Source organism: Octopus bimaculoides, chromosome 4 (assembly GCF_046866305.1).
Source record: "Octopus bimaculoides isolate indiv1 chromosome 4, ASM4686630v1, whole genome shotgun sequence".
Classification (NCBI taxonomy): Eukaryota; Metazoa; Mollusca; class Cephalopoda; order Octopoda; family Octopodidae; genus Octopus; species Octopus bimaculoides.
Genome location: NC_142931.1, coordinates 120897205 through 120925029, shown reverse-complemented (window position 1 = coordinate 120925029; position 27825 = coordinate 120897205). Strand labels below are relative to the sequence as shown.

The window sequence follows — 27825 nt, the reverse complement described above, 5'->3', positions numbered from 1 at the left end:
TCAATTACTTTTATTTATTTTTTTTTTTTTCAAATTATAATTTTTTGAAATTCAAACCTTTTTCATTTTCCTACAAATTAGCCAAAATCCAAAGAAGCATGTGGTACTTATGAAGTCAGCCACGGTCTTAGCTATTTGTCAGCTGAAACCCTAGTTGTTTGAAGATAACTAATTACAAAACCAACATGGTTTACTTTATCACCAAAGGCTAAAGTGGATATTTAACTTTAACCAAGTATCTTAATCAGATAAACTTATAATCAAAATACCAGCTCAAGCAAAAGAAAGCACCTCTAGAGCTTTGATGAAGATTCTAATATAGATTGATTACAATTTTTATCAGTAATCTGTAATCAACTAAGCATGTCAAGAAGTAATAATAATAATAATAATAATAATAATAATAGGAAAACGGTTTGAAAAAAATTATATTTTTGTATATATTAAAATTAGAAATAATTTGAAAATTTATTTTTAATAATGCTTGCCATGATATTTATTTTATCAAATAAAATAATAATAATAATAATAATAATATAAACGCAAAAGCGTTTAAATCTTTAAAAAAAGGGGGGGGGGGCAAAACATCCAAAATATAAATGCTACAGCAATGTAGTGACATTGGAAGAGTGCCAGGATGGTTAATAGAATAGTAAGCATCTTTCAGAAAGCTGTTCTCAATGCCAAAATACATTTTGTAAAGAGGAAAAATAATTTTATATAATATATATATATATATATATATATATCATCTTCAAGAAACCAAAATAATAGTTCCTAACTGTCTGTCTTTTGTATCCTTAATTCTTTACTCCTTGTGCATATGTGCTGGGCAGAAAGAAAAGTAATAATAATATAAAAAAAGGTCTGATATCTTTTTTTTTTTTTTCTTTTCTTGTATATGTATATATAATGCATTTTATGGCAAGTAACTCCAATAAATGCAGGAGATACACTTCAGTGATTACCGAAGGCAGGAATTAGTAGGCCTACTGATATGATACATACATACATACATTTGTAGTAAAGTAAACCTAATGCCAATCTTCTCCAATGCAGATTTGGAGGTTTAAGTAGACAGACAGAAAATGTGTCTTTATGATGGTGCAGAGGAAAAGCTAATGAGCACATCTAAAATTCTCTTTTCTGGTGGGGATTATAAATTCCAGCCTATATAATTTATGCCATCAGCTTTCTTCTAGTCAGCAAACCCAGTTACATTGGTTAGCATTTGTTTCTTTATCTTTACCGACAACTGTTTGGTTACAAAGTGGACGCTAGAGAAAAAAGATTACTTTCTTCTTGTTTCCTTCCACCAGACCTAAAGACTTCCCAAAAAGTACATTCCTGGTTATGACAAAATAATTCGCATTGGTCGTTTACTTTTTCTCTTGCCTGAAGAGGATGGAAAGTCCAAATCTTTGTCAAAATTGCAATCAGGAGTATCTAAGGAGGTTGCATCAATTGTGATGTCTATATCATCATTTAATTCACTGCTAGCAGTTGGAGAATCGATCAGCCAAGAGGAGAGATCTTCTTGTGGATATGCAATCAGTTCATTACCTGAAATATAAATAGACAATGAATTTAGCAGAAGTCACAGCAGAGTAGCAAATGTTACATACATATAACATGGAACATGTAACTGAGCAACAAAAGTATTTGTGACGTGATTAGTAGAGTCCTTATACAAAGATTCGTTGCATTATGTAGATGAGTTCTCACTGGCATTAAATTTACAAGCATCACTGATTAGCATGTATGCAAAGTATGCTGGTCAATGGCAAAAGTGTGACTCCAAGTAGAAATTCTCATATGAAGAAGTACAGTGTCAAAACTTTTGATTCAATAGTAATTCTCAAAAAAAAACAAAAAAAAAAACAACTTTTGAAGGATAGAAAGAAAAGTTAAGGCATAATTAATAATAAATAATTAAGGAGAGTAATCTCAAGTTTGAATTTCTATTGTTATCATATTTTAGTTCTGAAATAGCAAAAATAATTACTTGAATGTAAATATCACCCTGAACTGGTTAAGAAAGGAAGCAACCAAATTGAATCTAATGCTTCTAAATAAATATTAGAAACTTAATAGTCATTTTAATTTCTCATTATTAAACTAGAAATCTACTTAGTTTGTTAAGTCTATGATATTATATGAAAATGATAAGATTTAATCTTAACCTTTTAGCATTCGGATTATTCAGTCAAATGTAAAAATGTAATGCTTATTTATTCACGTTGCTTTGAATTAATCATGCATTATCTCGTAGCTTTGAGATTTCGATGATGTGATCGTTTATTTTGTGAATGACATTGTAGGGTAGATGTGACAGGTCAGATCTGGCTAGTTGTAATGTAAAACAGGTATAATATTTTGGATGGATATGGCCAGTTTAAATGCTAAAGGGTTAAGACAGTTGAATATCATTATTCACAGTTTCGACAGATAAAATATACCTGAGAAGTAACTATAGAGGAGAAAGGATGAGCAAAGCCTTTTTTAGAATACAGTCAAGAATATACATGCGTATGATGAATACACTTACAATCAAAGATATATGAGAGAAATTCTGGAAAAAGGAGTATTTGTGCTTTGTGTAGAGTTAAAAGCTGCTTAGGAGTGAATTGTTTTCTAGTTCTGAAAAGGTAAAATCAGAATTTTTAAATTTTAACCATGCCTCTAATGGAAGAATATCTAAAGAATAAATCTAGTAACTGCTGAGTGGTACAATGGGAATCTGTGAATTAACAAGGTGACAGCCTAACACATGACAACCACTATATTTCTGGAAATACTAAAAAGTTCAATGACCTAACTGCAAATATGTATTGTGAAATCGCAGATATATATTTGCAGTCTATCTGGCAAATATTGAACTCAAACTTAACCTTTCTTGTCCAAGACAGCCTAAACAGAGATAAAATAATATTTAATTTAGGTAACAAAATATTAAAGACTTTTTTTTTTTTTTTTTACTAAAAAATAAATACAAATATATAAATTAATGAAAACCTTTTGTTTTCTCTGTTTTATCCTCATCTTTAGGATCATCAAAAGTAGTCAGGAGCTAAAAAAAAAAAAAAAAAAAAATGAACCAATTAGTTACCAATTTAACAAATTAAAAACAAGCCCTAAGTAGATACATACTTTTGAGATTATTACTCTCTGAATCACCCCCCCCCCCCCCCACACACACATGTGAAAGATTAGTCTGTTGTTGTTTAACCCCAGGATTATGCTGATCTCATTAATGATTGAAAAGTGTTCCAGCTGTACTCATTATGTCATATTTTCAGATATAGTAGTGTATCTTGAACTACATTATCCAATGTGTCATACCTTGTTTAAGACAGTAAGGTATAATTTGACAGGGATTTTGCTGCTATTTCTAGTAAACTGAGCAGCAACTTAGAAGCCACCCTCCACTTACTCATTGGTTCATTGGATATGTTGTTTTGCTTTTTTTTTTTTAATACTTGTTTTCAGTCATATATATAATATATATATATACAATGTCATATATAATAATAATAATAATGATAATTCAAGCATTTTGTAAGGTATTTTGCAAAACAAATCGGATCTTTCTGAATTGACGGGCACCGCTTGTTTTCTTAACGAAACACTTTCAAACTTGGGATACTGGTAGAATGTGTCATATAAAACATCTTTTTCTCTTAACAAAACTTTCTATATTGCAAGTTATTTCATGTTAAAGTTGTATTTCTGTAATTTCAACCAATCACTGACGTCTATTCAGCTGAATACAGTTACTGCTGTTTTTGTAAACAATAATTTTTGCCAGTGTCAAGATCGTTATTCCCTGTTAATTATATCGTTATTCCCTAGTAAGGGTTTAGGGTTTTAGGGTTTGGGTTAGTGTTAAGGTTATGAGTTATAGGGTGTTAGGGTTAGGGTTATGAGTTAGGTTATGGCAAAAATAATCATAACCCTAACCCTAAAACTAACCCTAACTATAAAACCCGAACCCTAACCATAAAACCCTAAAGCTAAAACCAGTACAAACGCACGAACGATGTTATAAATAACAGTACAGCTGATAGTTGTTGTTGACAAACAATGGCACTAATTTTATTCAAGGGAAAAGATCCCATTACACCGCTAGAACATCTTGCTTATATTCCATAGCAGTAATTGTTTTCACTTCAATAGACGTCAGTGATTGGTTGAAATTACCGAAATACGACAATTTTTTACATGAAATAACTTCACATACAAAAATTTTTATCTGTTCTATAACACAAAATATACAAGTATACAAAGTTTGAAAGTATTTCAGTACCAAAAACACTACATAAAACATAAATGAAAAGTGGTGCCCATCAATTCAGAAAGATCCAACAAATCAAGTGTATCTGTATGCAAAACAAATCAAGTGTATTTGTATTTGTATGTTTGAACTGTTTCCATCAATCCCCAGTTTCTGTACCACAGAATATATAAATGGTAACTCACTCCTATAACAGTTCTGCTGATGAAGGCATAATGCTTCCATATACCTTTACAAATGCCTGACTGCTAGGAAGTTGGTAGTGTCCAAAGAAGAAATAGAATTCATTTCAAAACATCAACTGATTTTGTTTTCATGCTTTAAATCTGATCTCCTCCTCCCTAACTTCTTAGGAAGCCTTCATGTTATTTCCTTGTTTGGTTTGCAAGATTCTTGACATGAAATTGTATGTTGAAACATAGTTTGTTGCATCTCAAGAGAGTCATTATGCCAATAATAAACATAAACACAGTCACTGGTTCTACTTTACTTCTTTATTTTTTTTATTTGTCAATTGGTTAACCATTTAACCAATTAACTTATTGAGTGTTTGATTAATCATTCAATCAAGCAATCAGCTAGATTTATCAAAGTCCTTTTGTCTTTGTTCACAACCTCAAAAGGCACTTTCATTTTAATTGCAAAATATTTATTCCCCTAGTTATTAATATAATAGTTCATTTCTGTAACAGAATTTAAAATTTAATTTTTGTTGTTAATTTAATTGATTTGAAAAATTTTTTAAAGTCTTTTTGCAAAGAAAACTAGAGTTCTTGCTACCTCAGCTGTGTCCACCTATCATTGGTTCCTCTGCTCCAGTGTTAGTAAAGAGAAACATATAATTCAGTAATATGTGACTCTTTGTGGTTCTACTTAAGAAGTAATCCTCCGTAAATATAGATCCATAAAACTACATGCATACACATTATCACACATGCAGGACGGACCTAAAGCCAGAAAGCTTTAGGTCCATCCTGCATATGGCAATCTGTGGAAATAATCTAGTGGTTTCAGCAGTTGTACCAACTGTAATTTTATACTTTGTGACTTTTGGATAACCCTGTGTTGAGAGGCAAAGTAGCCTTTCAAACATGTTTTTTTTTTTTTTGTATTTTTTTGTTTTTTGTCAGTCAACTGAGAAAGTATGAGCTCAATTCTATTGAGGAATAGATACATTTGGGGGAAAGAAGGTACTTATGACAGATAGGTAACTTACTCTGAAATAGATTTGTATCTCGTTTGTTTAATGCCACAAAAACTGGAATTATGTATAGATCATATGAAAACCTGATGTTTGCGAAACAATTCACTACATTATTGAAAATTATGAGATCCTTTAAAAAATTCTGCTTCAACAAAATACTGAGTCTTGGTTTTAAAAAAAAAAAAAAAAAAAAAAAAAAAAACTTTTCCTCCATTTTGGATCAAAATCAAACAAAATTACTTCTTTTACTGCTACCCACCCTTTTTTTCGTTTTCTCTCTTGCTGAGAATTATAAAACTGCTAGGTTACCACTTCTGAAAGTTTTTGCCAACAAGAATAAACAAAACTATATTTAAAAGCATCTAGTAGGAGATTTCTTCAAACCAAGATGACCTCAGGTGCCTTATTTAAAATGTTACAAGATTCTAAAGAAATCTAAGTAAATATCATTGTGAGAAAAGAAATAAATTGATAGAAGTCTCCTATTTAGTACCTTTGGTATCTATCTTTACAAATACACACACACAATCTATGTATATATGCATGCATGTATATATGTTTGTTGCAAATATCACAACTGCATTTATGTGAGTGACAGTGATAGTAAAGGGTGTAAACCACAACAGGAGGAATATACCAAGCACCTTCATTTGAAAAGTGCTGATTTTTCACTCTATTTTCCCCCATATCAATTGCTATCTCTGAATGATATGCAGACTCTCTCTCTCTCTCTCTCACACACACACACACACACACACAAAGATAGGCTTTTGTCAAACTCCACTAACAAAGTATTGGTCAATTTGAAGTTAAGGTAGAAGATGCTTAACTTTTTTGATACCAAATCACTTGAGACTACCTCTAGTTCTTATAGACAAATTTCCTGATTTTAACGAGATCGAAATCAAAACTTTCCATCAAAATTCCATGTTAATTTTTATTCCACATGTCAGCTTAATCATAACAAAGTTATTTGTTATAAATGTTTTTATTACTTCCAAAACCAACTGAAACAGAAGTAGTATATTTCAGTAGAAACATGGGAACCAAAATATTAATGTTAAGAAATCTAGGATTACACTAACTTGTTTTATCATCATCATAATGATAATGATCATTTCAACTTTTGGCACAAGGGCAGAAATTTTTTAGGGTGGAGTGCTAACAATTGTGCCAGCTTACAGCCTTGTAATGGTTTCAAATTTTGACACAAGGCCAGCAATTTTGAGGGGAAGGGGAGTTAGTTGATTGTATAACACCCTCCCCCTGCTCAACTGATACTTTGTTTTATCAACTCCGAAAGGATGACAGGTAAAGTTGACCTCTGTGAGGCTTGAACTCAGATCTTAAAAGAGCTAGAAGAAATGCCACTAGGTATTTTGTCAAACATGCCAACAATTCTGCCAGCTCACCTTAATAATAATAATAGTAATAATAACAATAATAATAGCAATAATAAATTATAATGATAATGGTTACAAGTTCTGACACAAGGCCACTAAGTTCAGGGGAAGGGGATAAGTCAATTACACCGATCCCAGTGCTCAACTAACATTTATTTTATCAACTCCAAAAGGATGAAAAGACAAAGTAAACTTCAGTGGAATTTGAACTCAGCTGAAGTTGCCCTTGCCTTCTATAATAATGATTTCTATTGTTTTTCTTTTAGGCACAAGCGTGACTGTGTGGTAAGAAGCTTGTTTCCCAACCACATGGTTCTGGGTTCAGTCCCACTGCGTGGCACCTTGGGAAAGTGCCTTCTACTATAACCTCGGGCCAACCAAAGCCTTGTGGGTGGATTTGGTAGATGGAATCTGAAAGACGCTTGTCATATACTCGAGACATTTGTGGTTTCTTGTTGATGTCGATATCACAGAGGGAGATTGGTTCAGCTAAACTGATTTGCTCTCAAAAATACACTACATAAACAAGACATCTTCAAATGATGGTCTGTTCATTTTTCACTCCATAAAATGATGATAGTGAAGCTGACAATAAAATAACTGATGATAAAACATATGTTGGCATGTCTGTGTTGCTTGTCCTCCCACCATCGCTTGACAACCGATGTTGGTGTATTAATTTCCCCATAACTTAGCAGTTCGGCAAAAGACAGATAGAATAAGTACTAGGCTTACAAAGAATAAGTCCTGGGGTCGATTTGTTCGACTAAAAGGCGGTGCTCTAGCATGGCTGCAGTCAAATGACGGAAAAGAGTAAAAGAGTAATGACGAGGAGGAGGAGGAGGAGGAGGAGGAGGGGGGTTGAATGAGAATTTTGCCAGTTATTTCTAACAGCTGAAGAAACCATATAGAACAGCCTTCTTCTCATTGGCTGGAACTGAGGTGTTTTAAAAGCTTGTGAAGCCAATTCCAACACTCCAACAGGTGTGTGTGGTGGTGGTGATGGTGGTGGTGAAGGAGGAGGAGGAGAAGAACTTCCCACCACCACCACCACCTTCCTAAAACATGAGAGTGTAGGAACTAGCAACACAAGAAATTGCCTGAAAATGTTTATGTATGCTGTAAGGCTTGTGAAAGATGCAAATACGGGGATGGGTGTTGAATCATATACGAAGCAGTAACTGTACTGTTAGAATAACATATTACACGGTTTACATCAGTTTAGTGACAGCAGACCAAAGGTATGTACATATGTTAGATAATGGTAGCAACAAGAGAAGTAAAACACGTGCAATTCAATCGGTTTTCCAGTTAAAAACATGAGGAAGAGAGAGACTGAGAAATATTGATGTCTGTTACGTCATCCTCAGCAGCAGGAGCAGCACTTACAATAACACGATCGTGGTTACTGTGACATTAGTGTTAAAATGAGCACCGTATGCAAAGTGGCTATGAACTACCCCCACCAGTAGGATGATAAAAGAATATAATCAAAATATAAACAAGCAAAAGGGTGTACGTATGAGGAGGTTGCAGAGAACATGTGGGTTGTTGCTGCTGCTGATGCTGCTACTAGCATTTTTTAATGATTCAATTTCAAATTTTCGTTGCATAAAACAGAGAATTCTAGAAATGATGGTATATTATATTAAGCGAAAGATACCTAAATACTCTCTCTCACACTCTCTCTCTTTCTCTCCCTCTTTCATACACACACTACTTTAAACTTATATGGAAATACTTAATTCAAGGTATTTATAATCAGATAGAAACTACTTTTTCTTTTTAAAGGAACATTAGAAATAATAATAATAATAATAATAATAATAATAATAATAATAACAACAACAACAACAACATAGGCTACAGCAAATATTCTGCTCAATACCAAAGATTTGCTTGTCAGTTGTTTGACCGTAACCAGTTGAGCATGTCCCTTAGTGGTTGACGATATGTGCATCTCTGATCACGAGCAGAAGTAGTGGGGGAGCATCATAGCCATGTGTTGAGAGGAATTCTTTGGGGTTTGGATAATTCACCTTTCGATACAAGGGTGTTTTGTTCATCATCCTTAAATAACCCTTATTCAGGGACCTTTTGAGCAGGATGGGCTACTCGACCTGAAAAAAATTCTAACTCGGTTCCACCTGCAAGGTCATGCACTGTTTATCTTGATATAAGATCACCATGTTGCGCACATATGGTTGTGATGCATGTGCCTGGTGTACCCTTATCAGGTGAATAGTCATGATGGGTATATTGGGCTTCATATATTTGTATCCCAGTGTCACTTTGATGGCATACACTACTCTCTTACTCAATAATAATAATAATAATAATAATAATAATAACAATAATCATCATCAAGAATAAGAATTATTTTGTCTTGGTATAAAAGATAGGCTACAGCAAATATTCTGCTCAACACCACAGATTTGCTTGTCAGTTGTTTGACCGTAACCAGTTGAGTATGACCCTTAGTGGCTGACAATATGTGCATCTCTGATCATGAGGAGAAATAGTAGGGGAGCATCATAGTCATGTGTTGAGAGGGATTCTTTGGGGTTTGAATAATTCACCTCTGGAAACATGGGTACTTCATTCAACATCCTTAAATGACCCTTATTCAGGGACCTTTTGAGCAGGATGGGCTACTCAACCTGAAGAAAATTCTAACTGGGCCTCACCTGCAAGGTCATGCACTGTTTATCTTGATACGAGATCACCATGTTGTACACATATGGTTGTGATGCATATGTCTGGTGTACCCTTATCAGATGGGTAGTCATGATGGGTATAACGGGCTTCATATATTTTACCCCAGTGTCAATTTGATGGCATGTACTACTCTCTCACTCAATAATAATAATAATAATAATAATAACAATCCTTTCTCCTATAGGCACAAAGTCTGAAATTTTTGGGGAGGGGGGCCAGTCAATTAGATTGACTACCAGTATGCAACTGGTAATTAATTTATCGACCCTGAAAAGATGAAAAGTAAAGTTGACCTCGGCAGAATTTGAACTCAGAATGTAAAGACGGAGGGAATGTTGCTAAGCATTTTGCGTGGCATGCTAACAACTGCTAGCTTGCTACCTTAATAATAATAATAATAATGATAATAATAATAATAATGGTTTCAAATTTTGCCACAAGGGCAGCAATCTTGGGGAAGGGGGATGAGTTGATTACATTGACCTCAGTGTTCAACTGGTATTTATTTTATAGCCCCCCATGCCCCAGGGATGAAAGGTAAAGTCGACCTTGGTGGGATTTGAACTAAGACCATAGTGATGGACAAAATACCACTAAGTATTTCGTCTGGCACGTTAACGATTCTGCCAGCTAACCACCTTAATAATAATAATAATTTAATACTACATGCCAGTGGGTTTTCTATAATGAATTATCTCATGCATTCACTGTACAAAACAAGGAATGACACATGTTGGTAGAAAGGATGTGCACATCAGCGTAACTTCACAAATTGAAAGATATGTGACTTCATAAATACTAATGGCCAAAAGAGCTCAGATTTATAGAAGTGGAGAAATGAGATGATGTGAACTCTACAACTTTCTTAATATCCATTCCAATCTTTAGCTGGTCACATTACACAGAATTATCAGGTAAAAAAAGCTGATTTTTCTGAGGCATTGCAAGCTGTGGAATGGTAGTAATATGGATCAGTGGCAAGTTTAAACTTATTCGTTTCATCTACTTGAGACATTTGTAGTTTCTTGTTGATGTTGATATTACAGAGAGAGATTGGTTCAGCTAAACTGATTTGCTCTCAACAATGCACTACATAAACAAGGCATCTTCAAATGGTGGCCTGTTCATTTTTCACTCCATAAGATGATGATAGTGAAGCTGACAATTAAATAACTAATGATAAAATATCCTAAACTTTTACAGAAGTATTAATTAGTGTGTGAGTGTTTTAAGAGGGACTTGGCAGGAATTGGGTTAGAAATGAAAATGAAACTACTGAACACAAAATTTATTACCGAGTCTTGCCATCCAGTTGGAGTATCTTGACTGAAAAGCTAAAAAGAAAATTTTTAAAAAAATAAAGGATTAAAGGTTTTTGAAAAAATGTTATACAGAGGAGCTGTTTTCCCTTCAATCAGATCTTTAAGAAAGGTACCCTCCTGCTTCTCTTTACAAATTTCTGTCAATAGATTACAGAGTGCATTCTTTGAAAATGAGTCGTTCAATTTGATCAACTAATTTTAGAACCATTATGAAGCAATTGCTGCAAAAATGCAAAGGGATTTGAATTTGGATTTTGAAATAAGTTTTGAAATTAAATAACTATCATCAGAATATTTATTGAAAGAAAGCAGCATGAGTTTAAAAAAAAAAGATAGATACACGACTTAAATGTAATTAAACCTAACTGCTCAAGTTCTGAAATAATTAGTTTTAGCTTAAACTTGAAAATTTTCAAATATAATTTGGATATCAAATATTATAATTATTCCAGCCCCTTGAAAACTTTTGTTTTTTTGGGTTTTTTTTCTGTTTAAAGCTGAATAATATTCTGCTTTGAGAATGTGTAGAAATAAATAAATAAATAAATAAAACAGTTTTTACAGATAATATTCCTAAAAATCTGATTAAATTAAATTTATTATAAACAGCCACAAAGAAAAAAGAAAGGGAAAAAATAAATATTTTTATTTTTAATTAAACACGTATACTTCTTTTTTTTTTTGAGAACAAAGCAAACATCATTTATAATATAAATAGTTTGTACAACAATACTGAGGAAACCACCTGTAGTTATACAGTACCTGAAGAAAATCACCAACCATCACCAATTAGGAGGCATCTATACACTATCAGAACATCTGCACAATATCAGAGGAGTAAATGATACTTTTATGCTAATAGACTGTGATCTGTCACTTCCTAAATGTAGTCTGACCTTGCCAATAATATCTCAACAAACTTCATGGAATCCTCTTCATTGATACTATGAGCTATATTCCTACAAAGCTATTACATTCACTCTCCATTTGGCATTGAACTTTGCTCTGTGAAGCACACACACGTGCACATAGAACACATCCACTCCAGGCATGCCTTTCCATCTGAATCCATTGAATGTCCCAATATGATATGCACAATTTTCCAAGTGCAAAATAATAATTACTTTTGCTCAGCACACTGACCAGTTCTAACAATGTTTTGGCTATCACCATTAAACAAGGAGTAAACTACTTTCTTTGTTAGAAGCAGCACACAGTCATGACACCTTCAGCATGACTTCCACAAACAAAGATTGTACAGGCATTTTTTCTTTAAGGACAAAACAGCATAATCCCAAAAGCACTAACACATAGTCTCTGTCTGTCTGCCTATGTGTCAGGTAGAACAATAATCATTATTCTACACCTTCCTTATTCATAGGCAACACATAGTTATCTCCAAACTCTTCAAATGTTGGTCCCCGACAACCTTTCATAACAACAACACAACTCACTACAGCTACATTCTAAAAGATGACTGTCCTCTTCAAGCTACCCCATTCCTGAACAGCTTCACATCCTATAAAGCATAAAAGCATGTTATCTTAAAATATTACTAATATGTCTGGTATGATATAGCAGCCACATATACAAACTTTCTGGATGGCATAAAACAACTATCACTTATAAGCAAATTTTTACTCACCAACACACTATAACAATCAATAAACTATCAAGCTGTGTGCACAACTGTATTTCTTCTAAATGTTTCTACACCTCTGTGAACCATACCTAGATCCTTTGGTGCACACACCTCTCCTTCTTTATCTTAACAGTGTTTTAGCTGTCAGATCCTGTGCTAAGCACTTGGCCCAATACTTTCACTCCCAAACAGTATTATCTTCCCAGCAAACCCCTTAAATATCAGCTACAGAATTCAAGCTGAATGTCAACTGTAATGGCCAAACGAATCTGGAAGAGCTTGCAAGCACAATGACTATATCTCTTCTTCAATGTGACTAAACAAAAATGTTGCCATTGTTGTTATTGTTATTAAGCCAGCAAGCAAATGGAATCAAAGTGTCAAACAAAATACTTTGTGGTGTTTCTTTCAACTTTGCTTTCTGAGTTCAAATCCTGCCATAGTCAACTTCAAGATGTGGTGGCTACAACCAAGGTCATATACAAGGCAATGCCAAGGAACTTCCTTGACAGCACTTATCGCAAATAAACACTTAATCTCTTTTAATCCACAGCTTAGTGAAACTGGTTTCTTTAGACTAGACACAAGTCCAACCATACAGAGGTGTCCATCGAGAAGTGGACTTGAACCTAACTTTACAAATGCATGCAGATTAAGATGTATTCATCTCAAAAGGATGAGAGTCAAGTTTTGATCTGGTAGAGCCTGAGCTTTGAATAATTACTATCAAGTCTGGTTGATTTCTTCTAATTTTGTTATCTGTTATAGATTCTTAGTTTCTAACTTTGTTATCTCCTATAGATCCTTAGCTTATAGATTCAATTTAAATATGCACAAAAGCTTCTGGGTGGAATTTTGTATTAGAAAGGTCTGTTACGATTATGGTTACTCCTTTTGTTCTTCTGACAGACAGATACATAAATAGAAAGCAAAAATAAATAGTAAAAGCAAAATTGAAATCAAGATAAAGTTGCATAGAAAAATAAAAAGAAAAGAATAATATATAAATATATATGTACATAAAAATAATTTCTGAATGAAAAGAATGAAACAAATTTATTGGATAGTTGATAAAAATTTACTTCAATCAGTTTATGTCTGTGCTAGATGTATTTTTCATTTCTATTAATTTCACATTACTGCACAGTACAGTATCATTTAAGTAGGTATCAATCAAAATATAAATCATTGAAGTTTAGAATTTTATTTTGAGAATTAATTGCTTTTATCTCCAGCCAATAGTTTGGCCTAAGGTAACTGAATTTGCAAAAATAAATAAACACAAAGAAATCAGCAAGAAAGTAAAAATTTTGAAATACTGAAGGTTCCTTGAAGTAACCCTTATAGGAAGCTCATGTTGATTATACAACAATATGTTTTCTCTAACAGTAATGGATAGATCATCACTGAATTTGCGTGACATATTTTATCTTCTAATATAGTGATGTTCACAGTCACTAGTTAAATGAGTATGTTTTTACATATATGTATGCACTTGCTACTGTTATCTATGCTTAATCTATTCTGAAATTATGAAAATGTTATTTAAAAAATTAAACAGAACATACAAGTCCCTATTAATCTTCCGCATAAAGAAAATTCATTGATCATTAAATAAATACCAGACAAAAGTTACAGTTGCCTCCCTTGAGTAGCAGTTACTATTCAAACGTTCTACACAGCTCTTGAAAGGCAATGTTAAGAAAGTAATCAACAGAAAGAATTTTGAAAACATTGAACAAAGTGTTTTGGTGGATTTAATTGCAGAGCCATTATGTTCTGAACTAAAATTATATCAAGATCAACTTTAGCATTCATCCTTCCAGGGAGTCAATAAAATAAAGCATTAGTCAAGGAATATGTTTGATTAATCAATCATATACTCCTTCCAAAATTGGGTGCCCTTTTCATTGTATTTTCATATATTTTTGCATCATCTACACAAAAGAAACATTTTTAAGATGGTAAAAATTTGCACATATCTCCATATAAGCTTCTGTAAACATGTACCTGCACACATATTTCTTAATTTTTTCCCCTATTTCTTCTAGCTATTTATCTTTTATTTATTTTCTTCACAATTCCAAACTCTTATCATTTATCTGGAGTTTTAAGCCCTGTAAATTCAAAGCATTACTTTTGATAAAACTTGAGAGAGAGAGAGAGAGCAAAATATGGTATCAGAGTATAAAACCTTGTGATGTCAAAAATATGACCACTATAGGACAGTTTATATTCCAACTCAGAGTGTACATATTCTATACTCAAGTTATACACAATCTAATTAGGGCTGAACTTCATAAGCATTGTGTGAGTGTATAGAATAATGAAGAGAATCAACTAAGAATGGACAGTGTGATGTACAAGTTAGAGGTGTGATGTTACATGACAGTAAAGCAGCAGCAAATGTATGATACAAACAAGGTAATGTTTTTTCAAACACAGCATTGCCATTAGAACAGCAGAAATAATGGGTAAATTACCTTCTTGTTTGTATCGTACAATACCCATTCAATGCTTCTAATAAAAACAAAATAAGTTCGTTTATATATACCCATTGTTGTTCAATAAGCTATTTAGTGTCTAAAATCGGTGGAGGAGTTGTCAGTGGACAGTTTAGCTATTGGTAAAGCATTCAGCTGGTGTTTTGGGGGATATGGGTTCGACTCCCATGGCTGTTTGTTGACATTTTTTTCCACCTTTTAAGGGTAATTTACGCATTATTTCCATTGTCCTAATGGCAATGCTGTATTCAAAATATATATCACCTTGTTTGTATCGTACAATACACATTTGATACTTCTAATAAAAACAAATGTAAGTTTGTTTTTACATATACACACATAGCAGTAAATGGTTTAGAAATGAAGACTGGTTCAACAGTAACTACATAGTGAAGGATGGAAAAGAGATAACTACATAGCTAAAGATCAATGTAAGGGATATATAGTGTAGAAGTGAGCGAGCAAAGTATATCGAATTTCTCCTTTTGTCTGTATTACAACTGTGATATTGTTTCCTTACATAAGTACAAAGCTATGTATTTTATTGAGGTTTTTCGAGCGAGATCGTTGCTGGTGCCCCTGGACTGGCTCATGTGCGGGTGACACATGAAATCTTTCGAGTGGGATCGTTGCCGGTGGTCCTGGACTGGCTCATGTGCGGGCGACACATGAAATCTGTCGGTGCCCGTGGACTGGCTCTTGTGCGGGTGACACATGAAATTTCTTCGAGCGAGATCGTTGCCGGTGCCCCTGAACTGGCTCTTGTGTGGGGTTGTTGTAGGATTTTCAAGCGAGATCATTGCCGGTGCCCCTGGACTGGCTCTTGTGCGGGTGACACATGAGGTTTCTCAAGCGAGATGAGCGTGGCCGTTGCCAGTACCGCCTGACTGGCCTTCGTGCGGGTGACACATGAAATTATTCGAGTGAGTTCGTTGCCAGTGCCCCTGAACTGGCTCTTGTGTGGGACCGTCGTAGGATTTTTGTAGGATTTTCGAGCGAGATCGTTGCCAGTGCCCCTGGACTGGCTCATGTGCGGGCGACACATTAAATCTTTCGAGCGAGATCGTTGCCAGTGCCCCTGGACTGGCTCATGTGCGGGCAACACATTAAATCTTTCGAGCGAGATCGTTGCCAGTGCCCCTGGACTGGCTCATGTGCGGGCGACACATTAAATCTTTCGAGCGAGATCGTTGCCAGTGCCCCTGGACTGGCTCATGTGCGGGCGACACATGAAATCTTTCGAGCGGGATCGTTGCCGGTGCCCGTGGGCTGCCTCTTGTGCGAGTGACACATGAGGGTTTTCGAGCGAGATCGTTGCCAGTGCCCTTGGACTGGCTCTTGTGCGGGTGACACATGAAATTTCTTCGAACGAGATCGTTGCCGGTGCCCCTGAACTGGCTCTTGTGTGGGGTTGTTGTAGGATTTTCAAGCGAGATCATTGCCGGTGCCCCTGGACTGGCTCTTGTGTGGGTGACACATGAGGTTTCTCGAGCGAGATGAGCGTGGCCGTTGCCAGTACCGCCTGACTGGCCTTCGTGCGGGTGACACGTAAAAGCACCCACTACACTCTCTGAGTGGTTGGCGTTAGGAAGGGCATCCAGCTGTAGAAACTCTGCCAAATCAGATTGGAGCCTGGTGTAGCCATCTGGTTTCACCAGTCCTCAGTCAAATCGTCCAACCCATGCTAGCATGGAAAGCGGACGTTAAATGACGACGACGATGAGAATAAGGAGATTGTATGATGTTTAATATTTCAACAAAGCAAAAATGAGAAATTATTGGCTTCAGCATGAGAGTAAGCATGGCTGTATGGTTAAGAAGTTTGTTTCCCAACCACACAGTTCCAGGATCAGTTACACTGCATGGCACCTTGGGCTGGCCAAAACCTTGTGAGTGGATTTGGTAAACTGAAACTGAAAGAAGCCTGTTGTGCATGCATCCACTTGTCATTGTCTTGATATTGTAAGCAAGTATCACTTTCATACAAGTGGTGTTGCTCATACCCAAATTCCCATGAGAAAATATATATATATATATATATATATATATGATGATGATGATGATCTTACCCTCATTACAGATTATGTAACAGAACTAGGAAAGAAATTTCAAGTGTGGAAACAAAACCTGAAGTCAAAGGGTCTTAAAGTTAACTAAGCAAAGACCAAGTTCCTAGTGAGCAAAAAATCAAACAGGACTCTACCCACATCAGGTAAATGGCCCTGCTTGATATGTAGGAAAGATGTAAGCAGGAATTTCATTCAGTGTACCCAGTGCAAGTTATGGACACACAAGAGGTGTAGTGGAATAGTAGGAAGATTAACAGAGGAAGTAGTATTTGTATGTAGATGTAGAAGAGCCATAAAGACTACAGACATATGGGAAACTGATTTCCTCAAATGTCCCCGAGGATCTCTGGAAGTAATAAATAATTTCTGCTACCTAGATGACCCAATTAGAAAAGGAGGAAGATGTACTGAAAGTGTAATTGTTAGGATAGGAATAGGACAGAGAAAGTTCAGAGAGATTTTACCTCTGTTGACAAACAAAGGTCACTCTCTCCAAGTGAAAGGAAGATTGCATGATGCATGTGTACAAACTGCAGTACTACAGAGTAGTGAAACATGGTCCCTGAATGCAGAGGACATGTGGAGACTAGAGAGGAACAAAGCCAGTATGCTCCACTGGATGTACAATGTCAGTGTACATGTATGACAACACTAGTGTATTAGGAGAAAAGTTAGGCATAAGAGAGATTAGATGCAGTGTGCAGGTCTTGACTTTGTAAGCTCCTGTCAAGCCATACAACCCATGCCAGCATGAAAAACAGACATTAAATGATGATGATGAGGGTGGCGATGATGACATATTCTTCCACTGATGTATATCAATGAGAAGACTGATAGGTAGGTGTGTTCAAACACCTGTTTGAACACAGCTGCACAAAGTACCCCCTTGTTACTCTTGCCATCAGAAATGCACAGAACAGGTGACAGGCCCACCGGAAATCTACACCAATATCTTGTTCACAAAACACAGGAGATAAAACTTTAAAATTTTTTTTTTTTTTTTTTTTCTGTTTTAAATAGAAATCAAATCTTTGATTTGATCTGTTGCATGACATAGCTTGTGCTCAATGTTGTTTACCATCCTGCACTAAGACCTACCAGGTTTCATAAACATGCACCACACTGTGATCTTTAGAAAACCAAGCTCTTATAGTTGTTAAATCAGTAATAATTATTAACAGAAATATTATTAAATTCTTTAGCTAAAGTTATATCAACCAAATCCAAGTCTACTCAAAAGCCACAAACTTTTGGTTATTTTTCCCCCAATCAAAGTGGTTTTAACCCAATATATTAATGGTTTCACATTTTGGCACAAAGCCAATAATTTCAGGGGAGGGAGTAAGTCGACTACATCAACCCCTAGTCCTTGACTTATACTTATTTTATCGACCTCAAAAGAATGAAAGGCAAAGTCAACTTTTGCAGAATTTCGACTCAGAACACAAAGACAAACGAATACAAGCTTTTATTTACAACTGAATTTCCTTCAAATTACATCATTAAATTACATATCTACATATTTCTCAATGCTTCTGCATTTATATTCTAAATATAAACTGACATCAGAGTCACATTGGTAGTTTTAGTGAGTAGGCAAAGAATAAATCACCCACTGCAACTGCTGTTAATGTGCTTTATTTTAGCTTTGTTAAAACACGTTTTTTAAGTTTACTTTATCTTAGTATATTATCATCATCATACTGAAAAGGAGAACAAAAAAAAAGAGAGAATAAAGTTACAAAAGTTACATTCTCTCAATTTCCTGTAATTCAGACAGCTTCATGGTCCCAGCAGACAAAATGGAAAAGGCATTGTCCCTGAGGATAAGGAGGGAGATGTACTGTAAAAGCCACTCTGACTCATGGGGCTCGCACTTGTGGATAGTCATCTCCTTCCCAATAGTGGTGAGCAGAGATATGGTCCAGGGGCTGAGAATGCCAGAGGTCTCCACTGCCACAGGCTCAACCATAAACCTGCCAGAGAACGACTAATACTTTGACAGTTTGCTTTTCTCAGCCTGACAAGCAGTGGAGCCTGGGCTGGTAACTGAACACACCAAGTTGTCACAGCATGTGACATCATAGATGGGGGCTTACCACCATGGAGCAGGAAAATTGTCAGAGTCAGGCCTTTCCCTATCCCCTTGGTCTAGCCCCACTGGCTTGAGCTTGAGAAGGGAAGCCTGAGACATCTAAGCCATACTTTATGATTTCGCTAAGGACATCATAGTGTGCCTCATTGAATAGTTTAAGTCAATTCTGTCCATGCAAGTTTGAGTCCTGATCACAGATCAAATATTTAGGAGTGATTTCTAGATCCTGTACATAAGACAAAGTTATTTCTTATTTGCTCCATGGAGGTCAAAGAAAGGAAAAGCTGTATATCCTAGCATGCTTCAGCCATGCACATCCCACCTTTTATTTTAGTCTGGTGTATCTAGGATCATACCATCCAATGAGACCTTGCTTTTATGTCGTTTTTTTTTTAAGGCAGTAAGGTGAATTCAAAGAGAGCTCTTACAGTCTTTTACTACTATTTCTAGCAGAAACTCATTTCCAGAATTAGTGCTGTTATGTTAGCTGTTGACTTTATAATTATCTTCTAGATAAAGAATGGGATGTGTTGCCTATGGTCTATGCAAACCTTTATGTCTGATGTGGTTGAGGATTCCTTGTTGGAATCTGATGCCTGTGCAAAAAACATAGGCAAGAATAATGTCAGATATGGTGAAAGAAGATGGTTATTTTAGGTGGAGATGGCATGGGTGAGCTTGGGTTGCAATGGTATGTTGCATGCTAGTTTAGAGAAGCAGAAGTCATTGTAATAGTGATAGTAAGCCAATGCCTGGATTGAAAGTCTTTGCTTATCAGCTGGATATTCTATGTATCAGAGAGGGAGGGGAGGAGGGGAAGAGAGAAAGGGAGAGGGAGAGAGAGAGAAAGAGAGAGAAGCATCATTACCATTATAGATGCATATGTGGACAGCCTTCAAATACTGCTCACATTTAAGCTTTGTAGATTTTCAGCATCTAGTCACAGCTAAAATATTTTCCAATTGCAAAGAAGGAGTTTAGTATTTTGGGTGCAGTTTTAGCAATGTTAGGGGTATGTGATCTTCCAAAAGAAATCATCAGTGATAGTAAGGCCAAGTATTTGTAGTGACTTTGATGGTTCTATATCAGTGGTTCTCAACCGGGGTTCATATTGCCCTTGGGGGTTTCCAAATAAGGTTTTGTTAAAATTTTTGTGCAATACACAAAACATTTATACCTTTCTCTATACAATTCCTAAACATATTTAATCATAAGAATGTAATAGGAGATTTTAGACATTGAATGGCTATGAGGGTCCTCCTTGCCTTAGTAAAATAGGGATCAAAGGGGTTCATAAGTGAGAAATGGTTGACAGCCACTATTCTAGAGTATGATGTATACACATAAATATATGCATGTGGACATCAATATGTGCAGTAAAAATACTGTACATATTGATGTTCACATTTTATACTTAATAAAATTCAAATTTTTTTTTTAAACTTTCTTTAAAAACTTTTGCTTGGTTTACATTTTAAATCAAGTGTCAAATTTTGAGAATGAAATGAAAGCGGTAGAGAAATAAGTATTTCGCATAAGGTTCAAAGAGCTCAATCACTGAGTGTTTGAAAATTATGAAACTAAAAGCAAATAAAAATCCAAATACAGCTTTCATGATGTTAATATCGTATCTTAATAAGTTGAAAATCAAGTGCAACAATTTGAAAAAGATAAATATTTGTTTAAGTGATCAATAAATTAGACTTTCAAATTAAATAATAGGAGTAACACAAAATCTGGTAGAATCGAATTTTATCAAGTAACCTCAAAAAACTGTGTGTGTGAGAGAGAGGGGGATGGAAAGGAGAGAGAGAGAGAGAGAGAGAGAGAGAGAAAGAGAGAGAGAAAGAAAGAAAGAAAGAAAGAAAGAGAGCATCATCATAATTATTATTGCTTTATGTTGTTGTTTTTTTGTTTTGCTTTTTTATCTTGCATGGGTCAGATGAGTGTCTTGTCTCTTGTTGCAGTCTCTCATAATTTTTTTAAGACCAGCCTTTACCACAATTTCCTCCATCTTCCTTCTAGCTCAATTGCTTAGCACCCCTTTAGTCAACTATCATCATCCTGTGTGTATGAAATGTCAATACCAGTGCAGTATCCTCTCATGCACCATATTACAACCATTTCCACTGATACCCAGTTTTTTTTACAGCTCATTTGTACTCTGACAAGCATTCACATAACATTACACATCTATCAGAGCAAGTTCACCTTATGTCTATCTACTCAAGAGGCATCCTTTGTATTTAGTGCCAATAATTCCATTAACTAAACTGCGCTACTACACTTAATACACATGCATTGTACAATCAGCCCTTCACTTGCAGAGGAAGATCTCTTTGTAGCTGCAGGAGTAATAACTTACTAAACTTTTTCCAAACTGGCAACAATACCATCAAAAGAACCACTTGCATTGCTGATTAAGTCATCTAGGCAAGAAAAGCTTGTTAACTATTTCTAGGAATTCATCTTATGAAGAGTTCTTACAACTGACTACTCCTGTACATTTGCTGCACACTAAGTCCTACTCTGTCAATCTGCCTATGATCCTAAAAAAATCTCTTGTACACCAAACAGGTTTACATCAAACATACCAAGTTTTCTTAGAGACCCCAGACTACAGAGTGTAAAACTGTGTCAAAGGTCTTCTCCAGGACAACAGATGCTTGAGTTTGCTCTTACCTGAGGACTTGTATAGTTGTTTCACTAGAAAGCAAACATATTGATGTACAACCATTCTCGTATAGGCTTAAGTTATTTCTCTTCCTAATTAGTAACAAAGCGTTACTTGATAACTTGATTCATCAATTTGATATCTTTGAGGGTGCTCCTTTCCAGGGCTCTATTTTGATCATATAGTTGTTAACTTCAATAGCTGGGACCTTTGCTGAATCTACTTGGAGCAGCTGATCCCTCACTCTTCCTTGTATTCCCTTCTTCCAGCAAATCTCTCAGTATAAGAGTCTCACGAACCTCTTTCTCTGCAGCATCAACAAGAGTAAGTGGTTTGTTACCATTCTATATATACTGTGCTGTTTATTTACCAGTAACATGCTGATTTGCACCATAAATGAATGAACACATGTAACTACACACGCGCGCGCACACACACACACACACACAGGTCAATTAGTCCATGTGATTGACAAGTATGCTCCACATCCACATGCATCTGGATCCAATCCAACTATGCAATATATTGATTCATCATCCTCTTACTATAGCTTCAAGTCCAATAAATCTTTAAGCGAAATTTGGTTAGACATAAACTATTATGTGAAAATTTGGTGTGTGTGTGTGTGTGCGTGTGTGAGTGAGTGTGCAACTATATTAAAATGTGTATCAAGTTGAGTCTCTTTGCACCGAAAGATAAAATAGTTGTCCAATAGATATTGATAAAATATGCTGCAGACCGAATGAAACAAGTGGTGAGATAGACATAATAAACTATAAACTAAAACTGTTGAAGGCAGTGCACCAGCATAGATGCAGTCCAATGACTGAAACCAGTGAAAGCGCACACACACACACACACACACACACACACACACACAATTTCGAGGAAACAACTCTGCAAGAATCTATGCTGTTCATATTCCACAGGGAGAGAATTCCCAGGAGAAGCAACATTCTAGGGAGAAAGGGCCAGGAAAGTGGTTAATGTGCATCTGATTGGGGTGTTGTATGAGTGATAGGAGGAGGAAAGACCAGTGAGTCTGGGGTGCTGAAGAGGAGGTGGTACAAGACCAGCCAGCACCAAGGAGTGGAGTAGAGGCTATTACAGTAGTGGTGAGAAAGAGAGAGTGTGAGACTATGGACCAAAAGCTGATGTGTGTGTGAGAGAGAGAGATTTGTATCTGGAGCAGAGGTAAAGGTAAAAAGATAGCTGTATAGACTGTGAGATGCAATGGCTATGTAGATAAGATGCCACCATGCAAGTTTGTGTTGAACAGTGAATACCTAACATTACATAAATGGGGCAAGGTACTTAGCAGAGTCTACTTTGATGCATTTCACAAGAAAATAAGTATCATGAAAATAAGTATTATGAATAAGTTTATGTATAACAAAGTTAGCATCTATCTGGGTGAAGATTTTTTTTTGTCCACTTAATACTATAGACTGTAGGAACATGCACAAAACCCATAAATTATCAGAAGTATATGGTAAAAAAAAAATGTTGAATGGGTGAATGTTTCTGTTGGATATTCAAGTTATTAATACATTAATTAGAAACATTGGTGATTATGAAACGTAATCTGTCCCATCATTAGTAATAAGACTGTCAAAATTTCAAATTATATTTACGTAATGAAGAAGTAATATTTAAAAAAAATATATTATGGATGTGTGGATGTACACACGTCAATAGAAGTTAGATTCAAATATTTTAAGTGAATGAAAATTAATGTTGGAAACACAAAAATGTTTAGGAGTTTAACTTTTCAGCCTATGAAACCATTTTGGAGTTTAAATAGCTTTATACCGACACAGCTGAGACACTCCCAGCTCTTTGGTTCTATAAGACAAAACTTACAGCTATAAAGTGTTCATATCTGAATTAAAACCTACTGCAAATTTTTGTGTAAGAAATTAACTATTATTTATATTCCAATTAACGAATGATCTTGGTTATTTCACAAAATACTTCCAGATTCTTCATTATTTTAAAATTAACTGCAACACAGTCACAAAAGATTTCAAGTACTGGGCTACTACCAGGCTAAGTCCAAAGTTCAGATTTTGAAGGCCTACATTTATTTCATGGTTGAGTGGTTAGGAGCAGAAAGGGCATCCAACTAAAAAAATAATAGGGTTCCTGGTATGTACTCTACCTGGCCATTTACACTTAAGCTTGTGGTCTAACTCTAACCCTAAACATAATCCCTAACCTAGATCAGATCATTTGACAGCATAGACTATGGATACTGCAGTAGACTGCATGCTAAAATAGCACCAATAACTGCCCTGATAAATATATCATGCCACTCAAACTAAAGTGGGAGGAAAAAATGGATTTGAAACCACTAAAAAAAGTAGGTTTGTTATTCTAATATTTTAAAAATATTTTTCCCTAATTTTATTCAATAAGCAATCCTAGTTACAATATTTTAATTTCTTATACAAGTTGTGATCTAATGTTTTGAGAAACGTTAGGAACCACTAGTCTGTATAATATATAATCTTGATCACAAGTATGAATTTCTCAAAAGTGAAAACTATTTTCTATCCAATTTCTTTTACCCTCAATTTATCAAAAATCCAAATCAGTTTTGTCTCAAGATAAAACCTATTTTAAAAAATATTATCAAATAGTCAACACAAGTTATGGAATTAATTTAAGAAAAAAAAAAGAAATTAATAATTCAACTTACAGACAGTAAAGTATTGGTATCCAAGTTGTAGGTGGAACTAGAATCTGATAGCATTCCTTGGAGACCATCCAAATCATTTTGTATTGAATCAAGTTGTTCAGCCAGTGCTTCACTGAAGTAAAAAAAAAAAAAAGCAAAAAAATTTACAAATGTACAAAAAGAAAGAAAAGAGAATGAAGTATATCCTAATTAGGAAATCAAATAATTAACGCCACTGCCCTGCAGCAATAATCTGATCCATTTTAAACTACTTTCTGTAACAGTAAACAAGAAGCCATTGTTTCACTGAAAATTTTAAGCATCATTTTAATTATATGTAATTAAATTGCAACACATATTTCATACAATCTGTGATTTGTATTTATAATAATCAAACGTTTTCTTCCAGAGTTAGGTGAACTCTTGAACTTCAAGTAAGCTGTAGCTTACAGGTACTTTCTCTTTCAAAACATATTCTATATGCAATAACTATTCTGAAGAACTCTTCCTTTTCTCAATATGCCAAACAGCTAATCACTAGTGAGATTGAATGTCAAGAGAAACGATACATAGTTTATAATAATTCCAAATTATGGAATGCATTATTAATATTAATTATGCAATTATTATATTACTCAATTTCAAAACGTTGCAGACTTGGTTTTGGTTTTTCTTTTTCTTTTTTTTTTTTTTTTTCGGTTGAACTGAAAAACATTCTTTTCACCAAATCAAGATATCAAAACTTAGAATCACATGATCATAATAGCTTATGGAATAATACTTATAGATTGTGATACATAGTAATGTAAAAAAAAATATTTTAAATATATTATTATTGGTAGTAGCAATGTCATGATTCTGTTTAAAAACAAGTTTTTTGCTACTAAGAGGCTGCCTTTCTCTAAAAATGTATTTTATATATTATGCTCTTAATAGTAATTCAAAGTCATGAGTGAGTTTGGCTTCAATTTTAAGATATATCTATTTGGTATCCTTACAGGAAAATACTGACAAATAGCATTTAATTGTGTCTGTCAAGAAATGATTAATATATAATTTAATATTAATAAGTTAATATCTGAAAGAGCTTCATCACACAAGGTTTATACAGCAAAATATTGACACCAATTATGCTTTCAATTACAGTAAGCATATGTGACAAGCTGCAAATGGTGTGGGCAAATGCAGAAAAATATGATGCATTACTATAGAAACTCTTCGGTGAACTGGAGATATATATATATATATATATATATATATATATATATATATATATATATATATATATATATATATTCTTACAAGCCTAAAGCTGTAGAAAAGTAATAATGGAAATGATGGTGATATTGATAAGTCATGGCAAATAAAACTGATGACTGAAAGTACCAAGGGAGTTAACTAATTATGATCAAGGTTTATTAACTAATAATAGACTAGTATAGTTTTGCTTACATCCTTTATTTTTTCTTCAAAAATTCATAACATTCAAATTTTTTGATTGCTTATATACAGGGTAGCCAAGCCTACCTTGATTCCCATTCTACCCATTACAGCTAAATTGGACAATGTAACTCTAGATGAAATACATGATGAGGTTGGAAAATGGGGCCAGAGATGTGTTGTATTCAAAGGTGTGCTTGAACAAAGATGACTTGAAGCTAAACAATAACAACTAAGAGATGTATTATTTGAATATTATTGTACAGCATTTTCTTTTTCAGATGTCAATTTTAACTGCGGTTATTCCAGTTGTTCAATCAATGGGGCTGTTGACTAAATGAATTATAGTGTAAGTGATTGAGTATTCCATTCATACCCTTAATGTAGAATAAAACTGTCCAAGCAGAATCAGCATGATTATGTATGAGGAGGGTGCTGAAAAGTTCCTGACTTTAAGGGTATTATGAAAGGCCGGGTTGGAGGCCCGACCGTCTGAGTTCTTTTGCAGGACTTAGAAAAATCGAAAGACCGCTGCAATAAGTGGGTGAATATGAGAAGGGAATATGTTGAAGAAAATCATAATTAAGTGATCCTCATGTCTTTTCTTTTACCCAAAGCCAGGAACTTTCAAGCACCCCTTTCATTTGTGTGTGAAGAAAGGTGATTCTGATTCTAGGCAAAATCCATTTGATGAAGTACTACACTGTTTCCCCAATTTCTTTCATACTGCTTAGGCCAGTTCAAAACCACTGATCTAATTGTGATTACAAAGTCAACAACTAGTCATTCAACCATGACTAGTGAAATGTTATATGGGTGTTTTAGCATTACAGATAGAACATCAGTACTACACAGGTACAAAATAAATAACTCGTTAGCACTTTTGATATCAACCTGTTTGAATCCATCCTTGATCCCATGATAAAAACTTCCTGTTTTAAAATGATCTAAATTAAAACTTTCCATCAAAATTTCATGTTAATTTAATAATGACAAAGTTATTTTACAAAATTCTTCAAAACAAAGACAGTAATATTTTAACAGAAATATGGTAACAAAAGGGTTAAAGTGGTTTAATAATTTCTCTGTATTTATAAAATAATTTTCTTTCTGTCACTTCCTAACCTTTCCTCAATAGACTATCAAACACCGAATGCATTTTCCGTTTATATCTAAACCAGACAAGGATGACCATTTTTGAGAAATGAGCCACGTGAGACATGGCTCATTATTAGGTGGGCTGCACAAGAAAAAAAAAATTCAGGGTAATATTTCATTACTGCAGTTTGCCCATGGATGATTTCAACTCTACTCTTTAATCCTTACACCAGCTAGGATTTTTATAACAATACAATCAAATAATAAAATAAAACAAAACACTCTTTGGTTTATTAACTTTAAAATGTTTAGATATACTCAACAAAATGTTTACACATAAAAGTCAACCAATTATAAAATAAATAGAATTAAGATTGAATTTATATATGGAAATTTTAAAAAACAAAATATCTGGTCTTGCAAATTCACAGTCAAGCAGTTGGTATTAGGCTAAATCTTAAATTCAAATAACTTACAGAAATGATGGAAAAGTACAAGAAAAAATTTGTCAGATTTTAGGTAAGGCATTAGAAGGAAAGTTTGCAATATTTCAGGTTTCAATTGCAAACTAGAATTTTTTTTTTTTTTTTAATATGTGCCCAAGTTTATTTTCTGCAATTTTTGCAAAATCAGATCATTCAAAATAAATTATTATTAATTTCAAATTCATAAAAGATTTGTG

At 34.5% G+C, this 27825-nt stretch overlaps 1 protein-coding gene across 11 annotated transcripts in view; it reads right to left on the bottom strand.

Moving 5' to 3' along the window:
• Nucleotides 1–467: 467 nt before the first annotated feature.
• The window catches only part of LOC106876922 (heat shock factor protein 1), a 115550-nt gene continuing 88192 nt past the window's right edge, over nucleotides 468–27825 (bottom strand). For 6 of the 11 annotated variants that reach the window (XM_089351270.1, XM_089351273.1, XM_089351269.1 and 3 more), the window contains 4 exons: nucleotides 24627–24738; nucleotides 10915–10953; nucleotides 3016–3070; nucleotides 468–1563 (listed from right to left, as the gene is read on the bottom strand). In XM_089351270.1, the coding sequence (XP_089207396.1) occupies nucleotides 1352–1563; nucleotides 3016–3070; nucleotides 10915–10953; nucleotides 24627–24738 (418 nt within the window). In that variant the 3' untranslated portion in view covers nucleotides 468–1351. Of the gene's footprint in view, nucleotides 1564–2548; nucleotides 2641–3015; nucleotides 3071–10914; nucleotides 10954–24626; nucleotides 24739–27825 lie in introns of all 11 variants that reach the window. The other 5 variants (XR_016241664.1, XR_016241667.1, XR_016241666.1 and 2 more) reach the window with 1 other exon arrangement.